Below are 14,612 nucleotides of genomic sequence, written 5' to 3' on the forward strand. Positions count from 1 at the left end.
TACTTTCTTGAACTCCTTTTGTTAGTCATATTTGAACCAGAGTTCCTGTGGGGTTTTCTGCCTTAAAGGATGCTTTTTTTTTGCAAATTATGTATTAAAGCCAAAATTTTCAGTCTATTCTTGCAGGAGGGTTCTTCACGTTTCCCGGCAGCGGTGAGTGTAGAGAATGGGAAACCTCATTAACAGCAGCAGGATCAGAAGATCCCGTACCGGCCAATGGTGGGCCGCCCCCACCACTGTGAAACACGCTATAGGGAACGCAGAAAGTCCTGCCCAAATTCTTTAAATGCCAGTTACTGGTCCACCATCACATCAGATCTTTTTTTTAAACCTTAGCCAACTAAACCCTCACACCTACATGGTTTGTTTTGTTTAGGTGTAAGACCCCAGTTTCAGACTTAAATCACTTTCAAGCTCAAATATAAAATTCTATCATATTATGGTCACTCTTCTCTGGAGGGTTCTTTACTATAACATTATTAATTAACCCTTTCCCATTGCAGAATACTAGATCCAAAATAATTGTTATTCAGCTGATTCCTTGACATACTGGTCTAGAAAACTGGTACACATTCTCATGACTGCAAATTTCATTTGCCCATGGAGATGGAAACCTCCCATGATTACTGTACTGCTCCTTACTACATGTACTTTCAGCTTCCTGATTTATACTCTACCCTACACTACAATTACAGCCTTAAAACAACTTCCATCAATGTTTTCTGCCCCTTGTTTCTTCGCTCTACCTATAAACTGATTCTATTTCTTGATCTCCTGTGATAGAATCCTTTCTCCGTACTGCTTTTATTTATTCCTTCCTTTATTATCAGAACTACCCTTCCTCCTTTTCCATTCTGCACAACTTAAAAGTTAGGTATCCTGGGATATTTGGCCCCTAACCTTTGTCACTGCGACCATATTTATGCATTGGCTCTTGGATCAAACCTGTTAATTACCATCTGTGCTATTATTTCATCTCATTTGTTGTGAATACTTTGTGTATTCAAATATCATGCCTTGAGCATTGACCTAATGAAAAAATTCCCTCATATCACCTTAGTCACTAATCCCATATTACCTTTGTTACTCGCACTGCTCCTGACTCACTGTACTTATTTTTACACAATTCACTGCTCTAGAGCTTTGACATTTTTCATGCTACTTTGCTTGTCCGGCATTACCCACTCCATTTTATTACTTTAAGGCCCGGTATTGCCCAAGTTTTTTTTTCACCAGTTAGTGTAAATACGCTGTCGACCATTTTAAGGTTATCAGTCGGGCCTGTGTATGAGTCACTTATGCATGTTAGCAGCTACATATGTTCACACACCGGGTCCTATCTTCTGCAAACAGAAAGACCTTGTCCAAGTATTGTGCTTTTTTCAACTAAACAAAAATTTAGGGGACACCCATTCCTTGGATCATTCCACATGGCAATGCATCTTCTCCTCTTGCAGTATAAATTGTTGTTCCCTTTGAGATTTGCTATTCTTGTGATTCTGTCCTGATGAGTGCAAAACAAAAAGCTTCAACAGCATGCTTCAGGACTCTGGTACTGCATCCAAAAAAGTTAAAAACAGATGACTCATCCATGTCAATTGATGCACCCTCGCGCCCTTAAGTGACACTTGATTGTACTTGAAGTGTAGATTTGTAAACATTGTGGCCAATTTGGATTAGCTGGGTTTGTGAATGTGGTCAGATGTAGAAAATATTGCAATTATTACGGGATCTCAGTTTGCTGGTAGATTTCTAGTAAATTTGGCATCCAAACCAGACAATACTTATTACATAAGAGAGAGACAAAGAGAACCGTTTTAGCTTGTCTCTTCTGCTGAAAACTTTCTTGCAATCTCTCTTCAGTGGCTGACAGATTTGCCCTGAAATAGTTCATGCATTGTGTATTTCCAAAGGATTTTGGGTGAGTCTGTCTGTGATGTGGTAGAAGGATCTGCTACCTCAAAGGTTAACCTGGAACTGAGTAGAGTGCTGTCCAACGATGATGTAAGATGGCACCTGAACTAGAGTTTAGGGGAAAATTATAGAGCTAGGTCACAACATATAAGGACATGTCATGGAGTCCTCTCCACACCTGTACCCTCTACTGAAAATATGTACATAGTTCATTAATATTAGTAAAGACTTCTTGATAACTTCTACAAGCCTGCTTAATAATGTCAAATCGTACACACCACAGATAGCAACAACCAAACCAAAAGAGCAGCTATTGTTTCAATATCCAGCACAATGCATTTTTAATGTTTCTTCCTTGGATGGTGATGGGTTTTGATGGGTCTCTGAATTATAGGAAATGTCTCTCTTCGCACTCCCCTGAGAGTGATTTGTTTGGTTTTTTTTCACCTGCATCTTGGAATGTGACCTTGCATTTTTAAATAGTTTGTTGCAAATTGTCCAGTCAGTTGGAAGTTGACAAATCATATTTTCAAAAAATAGGGGCTTAGCCTCATGACAAAAACAATATGACAGTAATTGTGGGGATTACCACTCCCCTAATATTAATTGGAATAGAATTAGTGTGAAAGGCACAGAGGGAGCAGAATTCTAGAAATGCATTCAGAACTCTTTTAGCCAGTACGTAGCAAGTTAAATGAGAGAGATTCTGGACTTAGTTTTAGTGAATGAAACTGGGAGGAAGGGATATCATTCGGGAAGGCTTTGGTGGAAGTAATCATAATTCAGTTAAATTTAGGGTAGTTATAAAAAAAACAAGGATTGACTCGAAAAGAAGTTCTCAATTGAGTAATTTTACTCAGTTGTGATGTGATTTAGCCAAAGTGGATTGGAAACAGCCACTGGAAGGTAAGTCAATATCAGATGAGTGGCAGGTATTCTCAGAAGAGATAGATCTAAACATTTCCATAAATTTCCAGCTGCATTCTCTGACTCCACGACTGACCTATTTAACTACCATGCAGAAAAATGACAAGTAAGTTTGAATTTAGTTGTGATAATCAGATCATTATTTGGATTAAAATCAACATGAATCTAAATACCGACATCTGCAAGATTCTACTCAACATCTCTGCAAATCCTGCGAGTATCCTATTTGATATTTTTGGCTTTTAGCTTAACTGATAGTTTTGTTAATATGACTGTCAAAATGTTTGTGATCATCCAAATTCATTGTACAAAACTAAGTACTCTGTATTAACATCCTTAAATAAGTTAAGGAAGTTTCCCCCTTTCTAAATCTATACTAGTTTTTTTTTATTGCCACTGTTGGCGTCCAGTATTAATGGTTTATTTGATGATCCCATGGAAGGGTGGAAGAAAGATATCTGTTAAGTGCTTTTATCATGTCTCAAAAATGTAGGGAAGAGTTCTCCACATAATCCAGAAAGTTTAGGTGTAACTTGGCAAGATCAAACACTAGGAACCACCTAGTGTGCTCAGGTGTACTGCTGTAATCAGTTGCAATTATGCAGCCAACCAGTGATGTAAAGAATATTCTTGGAGTACCAGAAGCAGAGTTTGCACCCTCTATTAGATTGAAAACATTTCAACATTATGTTTTTATACGACTTCAAATAAACTGGTTCAATGTGAAAACTGGCTTCAGCTAGCTTCCGACTGAAAAATAATGGATTTGTTTCTATGATGGGACAGTCAATACATGAGGAATCCAAAGATATCCAGTTTCAATCAGCGAGAGACAGCCTTTATTGTTAGTGCCACTGCCTGATTAGATCAAAGTGTGTTTGGCGGCCGGACCATCCTTCTTTGAAAACACTGATATACACGGGTCAGCAGTCTGAGGAAAACAGACAAAATTAATTATCTGAAATGGTTGTAGCATAAAGGAAGCTCTGTTTTAAAAGGAATGTTAAAAGCAAATGCACCATTAGATGGCTAAGAGCCTACTTTTGCCTACAATATTTGTTTAAATTTTAGAATATTTCCATTGCTTAATAATTGAGAATTATTAATTCCAAGATGAAACTAAGTTGCTTGAACATCAAAGTGAAATGTGATGTAATTGAAGGACAGCCTTCTGTTTTCCAAGCGCCTATGGTCTCAATTACAAGGGGCAGCTAAAATGGGCTCCCTATGAGGTCAATCTCCCACAAAACTATCAGAAGTTCAGTTATAAGCCATTAAAAGTAAGTGCAAACACTTTGGACTGCCTCATTGTGTTCTCAATCTGTATTGTTTAAATTATGTAGGGGTGTTTAGAGTGAACTCACTCAAGGAGTCTTTGAGGAAAATAGCATAGATGCAATTAAAGGAAAGCTCATCAAACATGAAGAAGAGACAAATAAATAAAGGAACTAAACTTGCAGGACTATGGATTAGAGTGGGGGGATGGGACTCACTGGATCACTTTGAAGAGAGCAGGCCTGGGCATTAACCAGAAACTGAACTGGACTAGCCATATAAATACTGAGCTACAAGAACAGGTTAGAGACTAGGAATCTTGCGGTGATTAACTCACCACCTGCCTCCCCAAAGCCTGTCCACCAACTGTGAGGCACAAGTCGGGGGTGTGATAGAATACTCTCCACTTGCCTGGATGACTGCAACTCCAACAACACTCAAGAACTTGATACCAAACCAGCACAAAACAGCCTGGTTGATTAGCATCCCATCCACAAACATTCACCCTTCCACCACTGGATGAACAGTGTGTACCATCTACAAGATGCAGCAAGGGCAGCAGACAGATGGGAGCACCACCACCTGAAGATTCATCATACAGACTTGGAAATATATTGTCAATCTTTCACTGTCAAAGGGTCAAAATCCTGGAAGTGTACTCCCCACTGCGGCCCCCAGCCCACAAAACACTATGGGTGTACTACACCACATGGATTGCAGCAGTTCAAGAAGGCAGCTCACCGCCACCTTCTCAAATAAATTAGGAATGGGCAATAAATGCTGCTGTCGCCAGAGATGCCCACATCCCTTGAATTATATATTTTTAAATGGGCTTATAGCTTCCTTCTGTGCTATACTTGTTCTATGAATAAAAGGATATGCTGACAGGTTTAAATGAGGAAGAATTGGAGGAGACTTGAGTGGAGCATACATGGCAGCAAGGACTATTGGGACAAATGGCCTGCTTTGGGGTTCTAAATATTATGTAAATGCATGGAGTTACAGGAATAGAGAGGGGTGTGGTCTGTCAGAGAAGCGATGCAGGTTCAATGGGCTGAATGGCCCCCTTCTGCACTGTAGGGATTCTATGAAATATATTAATTTTAGTCTGTTAGTAATGTGGCATTTACTGCTTTTAAAATACGACAGGAGAAAATAATAGGCAGCCTATGTATGTGGCCTCTGGTGCATTAAACAATAAATGATAGGTCCATCCTACTTATAAGCACCTATAAAAGGTGCAAGTTTCATTTGATAGGAGGCATCCTCTGCTTCTAGAAATTGCCTTTTTGCTGTTAGCAGTAGGAAAAAAATGCCATAAAAGAAAGCCTGGAATAGTAGCATCTGGGGTTGATTTGGTTGTAAACAATATTAAGGAAGAACTGCAGATTTTACAGGACATGAATACGACTCTGAGTAATGCATGCTTGAACTAATGGAAGCAGACAACCTGAGTGGAATGAGACCTGCTGTGCAACACATCAGACTGAAAGAAGCAGCAATGAAAGTTAAATATGCGAATGATTTACTACAATTCTTGTGGCACTTAAGTCGTGGCCAGGCCACACATTGTAAACTCGGGGTGGGGTTGGTGGTTAAGATGCATTATTATAATTCGGAATACGAATCAACGAAGTAATATGGGGTCAACAAAAAAAAATCGCTCGCTGTCGAACAATTTCTCGTTTGCATCTGCAAAAATCCCATGGTTGTAAGCAAATGCCAAGCAGCTTTTTCTGGAAGCCGAGAGCAGACTTTCTGCAGCATCCAGGCGAACCTGCTGTGTTCTTCCCAGACATCATTCCAGAGGATGTCCCGGTACAAGCTGCAGCTGATTGGTGAGGTCCCGCCACTGCTCCCTGGCTGTGCATTGGCTGCGCCGCTGTCACTCTCCAGCCCGCTTACCCAGGGATAGGCTGCTGGCGCTGGGAATCGCAGGAGGTCGAGGTTGGCAGTCCCACACACAAGTATGGCGGCTATTATAAGGAGGTCAGCGAAGTTCTCCCTTAAATATACTAACTATGCTCGCCACTGTGTTGGTAAGGCTTCTTTATTTATCTTATTCACCTGAAACCAAGTATAACCGCTGGTTTGGATATGAGCAAATGTTGATGCCTCAGGGCTGAAGGTTGTGCAGGACATGGTCAGTAACATTCCCTCAGGAGGCAAAGTAGTAGATATAACTTGATATTCCTGCTCCTTTTCGCCGTTGACATTCCTGCAGAAATACACGAACAGACTTGCTTTCCTTGCACTGAAGTAATAAAGATCGAATCCCAGTGCTGGAAATTTCTCACTGGTTATACTTGCAGATTGTGGATTGTTGCGCACTAGTTGATAGTGTTTTTTTTTAATGACTTATCCATGCTGAAAAGTACCAGTATTTCACTTTGTACAAGAGAATACTCAGGACTCAGTAACTTTAAACAAATTTGGCTTCCAAAATGTAAACATTTCCATGTAATTGTTGGTATCAGATGTTTGCTCCATCGGAATTGTAGCACCCCATTTGTCAGAAACAGAAATCAATTGTGAAATAAGTTTGGTGTTTTATTAAATATGAAATTGTATTGGACTTGGTTACAAATTTTAAGAGTGAATTTTGGTTTTTCAAGTACAAGGCTGCAGAATTGACACTTGGCGTTGCAAAATTTCTAAACCATAAATTGCATTACTTTACCTTGGTTTTCCTATGACCACTTTACTTGAAGTTTTAAAACTGAACCTATTGACTGGAGACATGCTATAGAGAGTAACATTTTTCAATGGTACTTTCTCCTTCATTTTCTACTCTGCAGCAAACAGATGCCAGCAGTTCTCCAGCATCTAAGCCAAAAGCTTATGTAATCATAGTGGGCACTCTTGTTTGCCTACATAATCAGCCCCCATCACCCTTAATATTCTATGCAGGCTCTATGTCTGATGTATGGAATTCAAGCTCTTTTCAAATTAACTTGTGCTCTTGTTTCCCTCTACGTTTACAACCAGTTCCAATTGTGCCCTCTTCCGCCACATCGTTGTTTTTTTATATATAGCTTTCTATTCCTGCTAGTCCCCCTGACACTATTTTTAAAAGTGCCTTTAGCTGCAGCGTCCTGATATTTTAGAACTTGCTCCTTAAATCTCTCGGTTTTTTTTTGAGTCTTCAACCAATATTTTGGTCAGTTCTCCTAGCATGACTAAGGATCTGTTTTTTCATTCTCCACTGCGCTTTAGGAAGTTTTTCAATGTTGACGTTGTGTAAACGCATTCTTTTAAAATCGTACTTTGACCCTGATGGTGCCCACATGTGGCTGCCTTTCAGCTATTTTTGGTGTGGAGTGATCAGGGACTCTTGGTGCCAGGGATTTGGATGGGAAATTTGGTACTGCAAATTTTTTCTCCAACCAAGGTCTGCTGTTGATTGAATCAAGATTAGAAGATAAGGACTAGGAGCAGCAGGAGTAGGCAATTCAGCTCTCCGAGCCTGCCCTCTATTCAATACGATCATGGCCGATCTTGTCACGGCCTCAACTCCAATTTATTGCCCATTCTTCATAATCCTTCAACCCATTACTAATTAAAAATCTGACTCTTCCTTACTCAATGTCCTGGCATCCACCATAATCTGGGGTGGTAAATTCCACAGACTCACAACACTTTGAGAGAAGTAGTTGCTCCTTATCCCATATCTTAAACTGTGACCTCTTGTTCTAGATTGCCCCCACTCTATCTACTTTGTCAATATCTTTTTATCATAGATACCTCAATTGGATCTTCACTCAGGTCATTGGGAATGCTTCTCAAAGTCTATCCAATTTATACCTTCTGTCCATAATTGCCATTTCTTTTGTAACTGCTGCTTATTCATTGCATTTCATTGCATTTATATAGAATTTTTAAGTGGAAGATTGCCGGTGGGAAAGGATATGAGTCACTGAATTTTAGATGAGGTAGAATTAATGTCGAATGGAGGATGAGAAATCAAAGGAAGACATTGGAAAAATTGAGATGACAAAACATGTACGAAAGTTTCAGTGATTGAAAATCTGAGCAGGACAGTAGCACACAATGTTGTAATGTACTACGGTGTGCAGTAGTACACAACATTGATATGGAAGAGGAGGGAGCCCAAGTGGGGGTGCAAGGACGGCATCTTGGGAGCAATGGGAAGAGAAGCCATCATTGGACATGCAACAATTTCAGAGAAGTGAGTGTGGAATCATAAGTGTGCTCGTGTATTTGTACAATTGAGGAACTTTGGTGTTGGCTTGGTCAGTAACCAAATTCTGCAGGAAGATCAAGGAGGACAATAAGGATAATGCACTAAAGTCATAATCACACAAGTCCTTTATCAATAACTAGGTTGATGTTGATTCTGTGGTGGTGCAGAAGGTAGTTTGAAGGAATTTGATGGGCATGATACTAGGTGAAGATGATAAGCTTGGGGACGTTGGTGAAGGAAGGGGGAATTGGAGGTGTGGCAGCAGTTGCAGGAGACTAGTGGGTCAAGGGTACATTTTGAGGAGCAGGAGGAGGGATATTTGCAGACTGAGATTGACTCGTGACCCTCAACACCAGTTAATTAGTAACATTTAAAGTATGCCAGAAATCTTATCTTGCGATTTAAGTTCTTCACAATTCAAAATTAGTTGCAGCATTATATCAACCTACATAACCACAGTGACTACTCATCAAAAAGTTCTTAAGTGACAGTAAAGTGCTTTGGGATGTCCCAAGATTGTGAAAAGTGCTGTATAAATCTTCCTTTTTTCTGTCAACATGTTAGGAATGGTATATTAGCATGTACCAGACATCATTGTTTGCTTTCAATGCTAAATTATCTTCTGAGGAGCAATTTTCAATTTGCAAAGATCCTAATCAAAAAATTAAACTGACTTAAAACTTTTAAATGTATCCTAACGGAATAATGTGGTGTACATTTAATACTATAAAACTGCTGCTGTTAAAAAAAACTGAATATCATATGACGGAATATCGTATGATTTTCCTTGAGCAGCGTTACAGGAGGTAATCGGATAAATGTATCAAATTGTTAATGGTGCAAAAGAAAGTAGCCAGTATTTTAGTGCTGGTTACTTGTGGCATCCACCTGAAATTAATGAAAGAACCCTGTGAAGTTTCCTGGCCAATGATTAAATTGGCTCTTCTCAGCTTCTGTAGATAGATGCAGGATTTAAAACAGGGCAGTCTTGACTATTGTATGTCCATCACAGTTCACATGGCACGTTTTGTCACTGTGCAGTCTTTAAGACAACAAAAAGCCAAGTTATGCTTCCTGTGTTTTTCTGACTTGGAACCTGAAATCCTTAAGGAATTTACTAATCTCTAATTAACCTCAATATTTTACAAGCAGTTTGAATTCCTATGATCCCCACAGAGTACTTGAGCCTTCATGGAAGTGGCCTTCAAGGGACATGTCAGAAGAACACATGATGAAATGCTTGGCCTAACTCTTTAAACCTAATCGTTATCTTGATCTCAATCCCAGACCTTGTCATGGAAATTTGTCTGTAAGAACATAAGTCAAAACTTTGATTTCAAATGTAGAGCAACTATACATCTCAGCCTTAAAGCAACACACTTCAGCAGCAGTATTCGACATGATGTAAAAATTAAGAGTCATGTGGACTGAAATGTCAACTAAGTTTCTGTTTTCACAGATGCTGTCAGTCCTGCTGAGTTTTCCCAGCATTTTCTGTTTTTATTTCAGATTTCCAGCATCCACAGTACTTTGCTTTTATTTTAGCATTCTACATGGTGCGTGGTGTAAACAGAAAATTCTCCGACTTACTGTAAACTGCATTACAGGAGAGCCACTAAAACCTTGGTTCTAACTTGGTAGCTGTGTCTTGTTGGCAGGGTTGTGCAAACTGCAAATTTCTTACAAACTGTACACAGTTGTCAGGATTATAAATCAAGCTGGTTTCAAAAATAAAACAAGCACCTCAAATTGATGTTGACGCAGCTATATATAGACACGATTAAAAGTGTCAGAGCACTTACTGACCATGTGCTTAGAAACAATGTACAAATGTGGTTGCTGGAGAACTTAGATTCAGATTATTATAATGTTTAACTTCAGTTGACAGAGTAGCATTAGTGATGCTGTTACATTGATCAGCCAGTGGGGTCTCTTGAATTATGTTCAAACAAACTTAAATGACTGATTGCTGTAACTAATTAACTTTAAAAAAATGTCTGCGTTTGCTGCAGAGGGAAAAGAAAATGCTAGGCTCAATTTGACATTTTACACAATTTTTTATCTTGGTGAGATTTCCAATTTTAATAGGCAAATATCCAGGTTTCACATGACAGAATTTTTACAGCATGAGGAACAAATATTTTTCCTTTTACCCTCTACACCCATGAGCTCGGTTTTTAAATTAAAATTTATATCAAAATTTAAAAAAGAATTTAAGGTACTATTGCTTTATTGATAAACAGTGGAAGAGAACGGTAGCTTCGATATCATTAACAAAATAGTTTGAATTGTCATCTCGGGTCTGTTGCTTTGGGCTGTCTTTTCTCCAGTCCTGAGTTAGAAAATTGTAGGTTGAAGTCCCACTTCAGGACTTGAGTCCAAAATCTAGGCTGACACCCCAGTCCACAGAAGGTATGTTGTGATGTTCAAGGTGCTGTCTTTTGCATAAGACATTAATCTGAGGTTCATTTACCTGTCCCAGTCCTTCAAATGCATATTGAAAATCACATGACACCGGTAGAAAAAGTGTGCTGGCCACCATCCCTCCCTCTAATTAACTGGTCAAGAGTTTTGTATTATTTATGGAATATTGATGACCGGCTGTGACAGAAGTCACTGCAAGCTATTGTTTGTGAAGTGTTTTGCAATATCATAAGCCAAAGTCTTTAAGCAGTTAGTTTTGTCTGTAGGTACAGTGGTTATTTCTAAACTGTGGAAATTTATAACCAAACTGCAATGAATATTTTCCCAGCTGAATTTAATACATTGCTATTTAATTAGGTGAAGCACCTAACCATTTGAAACACTGGGCTGAGTTCAGGCAGTATCTGTTTTGGCTTAGTTTACATAGTTTAGATTATGGGACTGCCGCATATACTTTAAAACTTGGTATTTTTAAATATGTTTGGGCAACAGTGATCTCCGTCTTTCTCTTTTGCTATGACCATGTTAAATGGGGTCACCACAATACTGGCTGATTACCCTTTCATATCAACCATATCTAGCTTTACAGTCAGATGCCCTTACCGCCAACCCTCCCAATATATCCAGGTTGGGTGATTTATTCTATATATTAAAAGAAATTCTGAGTGGCAAACATTTCGACAGCACTGCACCTGTCAGTGTTGTTGTGACTTAACATTCGGAGGAAGTCTGACAGCAGTTATGTAGTAAGAAGTTTAACAACACCAGGTGAAAGTCCAACAGGTTTATTTGGTAGCAAAAGCCTTTTGCTACCAAATAAACCTGTTGGACTTTAACCTGGTGTTGTTAAACTTCTAACTGTGTTCACCCCAGTCCAATGCCGGCATCTCCACATCAGCAGTTATGTGTCAGGGTATTGTTTTTTCCCTTCTGATTCCCTCATTTTCTAGCCTTGGTCCAATTATCCCTCTACCTTCTAACCCTTCTTGACCTAAACATTGCTCTTGGTTTTGACTGGTGTAGAATGCCATGGGCGATGAATTATTGTAAAATGTTCAAAGTCATTTGTAATCTCTCGCCTCCATTTTAATACATTTTCTGTTTTTATGTATGCATTTTCAGTTCTCCAATTCTTAAGGATTTTTGTTTAAGATTTGTGTGAATCAATTTGTTTTAGATGATTCCTACTCATGGGTTGAGAGAAGAGGAACCAAAGTAATTCCTATTTTGGTCTTCAGAGGCCCACAGAGCCCAACTTATTTTTATTGAAGAAAACATTGAGAAGCATTGTAATTATTTGGGTCTTTTTATAATGACAAATATGTTGATAAACACCTTATTTGGCTGCTTATCACTCATCATGGGAAGAGTATGAAATTAGTGAGCCTTCAGTGAGTGCAGGACAGCAATGCCCAAACCTTTTTCTGAGGCCCACTGAAATGCTTGCAGGCTGTATATTTTTTCCAAATCAATATTCCTATTATCTGGTATATATCTCACGCTATAGATATTGACCGAGATTGCTGTAGCGATTTGTAAGATTTATTTATCAATGAGATAATGGCACTCAAATTTATTTTCCCATTCTCTCTGGTCCACATAATTCCAACAGGCAAAGCCTGAAGTAAGAAATCTAGCATAATTAGAAACTAACTGGCTTGGATTTCTTGGGTCAAATTGCTGGGGCTCACGGACTATATTATTAGATCTGGACTATGGATTAAAGATTAGGAGGTTTATTAACTGCGCTGTGCAAAAAAATTGATGGAATAGTTTCCTATGAAAAGCAATGAGTTATGCTGATGAACTCTTGTTAAAGAACTTGGAAAATGTGGATTGAGATGTATAAGGACCTGTGTAGACATGGCTGGGACTGTGAATGAGTCATTGTAAAAATGAACAGGACAGAGTTGCAAGTGTGAGCTGTCAAATTAAATGAATTGAAATTGGCTAACTTTGCATAAACAAGAAATTGACCTGCACTGTACCAATCTCTGTGATTTACTACCATTTTGGGTAATAGCTCTATGCAAACAAGCCAACCCCACATTTATTTTGCTCTCACTGGACACTGACATGTTTTTGTAAAGTTTGAATGTAACTTTCAAAATATGAAATGCATCACTCTGTCATTGTTAAAAATGATCTAACAGTGTCTTCCAGATCGATGGCTTCGAAAGTCCCAGTGGGATTTGTTGGGCTGGGCCACATGGGTAATCCAATGGCAAAGAACCTCATAAAGCATGGCTATCCCGTTATTGCTTCAGATGTTTTCCCAGAGTCGTGCAAAGAAATACAGGATTTAGGAGCACAGGTAATTAGCAAGTATTTCAATTTCATGAATCATGTTTATTTTGATGACCAGAAGTGAATTTATTTGCGACTCAGTTCCACGTCCTAATTTCACGGTATGAGTCAATTGTTACAGTTGATAAAGTAAGCCTGAATGAGTTTCATATAATGGTAATTAAAGAACTGGCTAGCTCAATCACTGAGTTCCTTGCCTCTTATTTTTATGGAATCATTGCAAATGGGTTTAGTAATTGAGGCTTGGAAAGTGAAAGGGTCATATTAAGAGCCTGCTACTAATTATGAGTGAAGTATTAGAAAGCATCCTTGCAGTGGGTAGGGAGGGGCATGTGGGGGGAGAGCTGGGTTAATATCTAACCAGAAGCTGCAATATTTATGTAATTTCCTATACAGACAATGGAACGTTGCTTTGGGCTTGTTTTGTATTTTGCTGAATTCCTAGAGGTTCAATTACATTTGATTCTTTCCAGTCAAAGAAATAAAACAATACAATTTGAGGAATAGTACCCTTTAAAAGGAAAAGATTATTGTACTGAAAATAAATTCTCTGCTTATCCTTCTCCAAAGGCTCATTTGAAAACAATTCTGCAAGTGCCAGAAGACCTCCAGAAAGTTGACCAAATGACAGTTCTTTATGTGAGCCTGGATCGTGATAGCTGGAAGTCCCAGTCTGCCCTGTCATGTGGACATAAATAATGCTATCCCGCTATTTTAAAGAAAAGCAGGGGATTTATACCCAGTGCCTTGGCCAATATTTATCCCTCGATCAGTGTTTTGGAAAAAGTTTTATCTGGCCATTGTTACATTGCTGTTTATAGGAGCTTGCTGTGTGCACATTATCTGCCATGTTTTCTACCCTACAAGAATGATTACACTTCAACAGTGCTTCATTGGTTGTAAGGCACTTGAGAACTAGTGGTTACGAAAGATGCTGTACAAATGCTAGTAATTCTTTTCACCACAAAAGTTCTTCTTATCTTGAAATCTACAATTAAATCACCCTTATTCATCAAGATACCAAGGAATATAACCCTGGATTATATAATCTTTGATTATAATTTAACCCTTAAAGTCCAGATATCATTCTGGTAAATCTATGTTGCACTCTGTCCAAGACTAGTTGTGGTGCCTAGAACTGCTCACAGTACTTCTGGTGTAGTCAGGGGTGAATGTACCTTAAATATCTTTCTGGTATAGTCGTATCACAACTAAATTTGAAGTGTTATGTGTAACTATCTTTTCATGCTTGTGTGCGCCAACCCTTGACTATGTCGAACGAAAACAGAATCTCATTGGTTGTGACAATATACAAAATATAATAAATTTATAAATCTGCACTGCCAGGATGTTGTTCAGCAGCTTAATCAGAACAGATACGGCAACCTGTGATAACAAGTTAGGATTTTGTCTATTTCGGTAAGTTGTTGTACAGTTGCACTATGGAAGTGTATGTACATATAATGATCACCGACTCAAAATAGAGATTTTAATTCCTCTAACCAATCATATAAAGTTTTTTAACATTTTTAGCGATTTTTAGTGAAAATCCCAGTAAACA

General features: G+C 38.7%; 1 protein-coding gene across 1 annotated transcript in view; it reads left to right on the forward strand.

The window, feature by feature from the left end:
• The first annotated feature begins 6,055 nt into the window (after positions 1-6,055).
• hibadhb (3-hydroxyisobutyrate dehydrogenase b) overlaps positions 6,056-14,612 on the forward strand; it is a 144,619-nt gene continuing 136,062 nt past the window's right edge. The window contains exons 1-2 of the mRNA XM_078239879.1: positions 6,056-6,155; positions 12,898-13,058. Coding sequence (XP_078096005.1) covers positions 6,086-6,155; positions 12,898-13,058 — 231 coding nt within the window. The 5' untranslated portion in view covers positions 6,056-6,085. The remainder of the gene's footprint in view (positions 6,156-12,897; positions 13,059-14,612) is intronic.

The sequence above is a fragment of the Mustelus asterias genome, chromosome 2 (genome assembly GCF_964213995.1).
Source record: "Mustelus asterias chromosome 2, sMusAst1.hap1.1, whole genome shotgun sequence".
Taxonomy (NCBI): domain Eukaryota; kingdom Metazoa; phylum Chordata; class Chondrichthyes; order Carcharhiniformes; family Triakidae; genus Mustelus; species Mustelus asterias.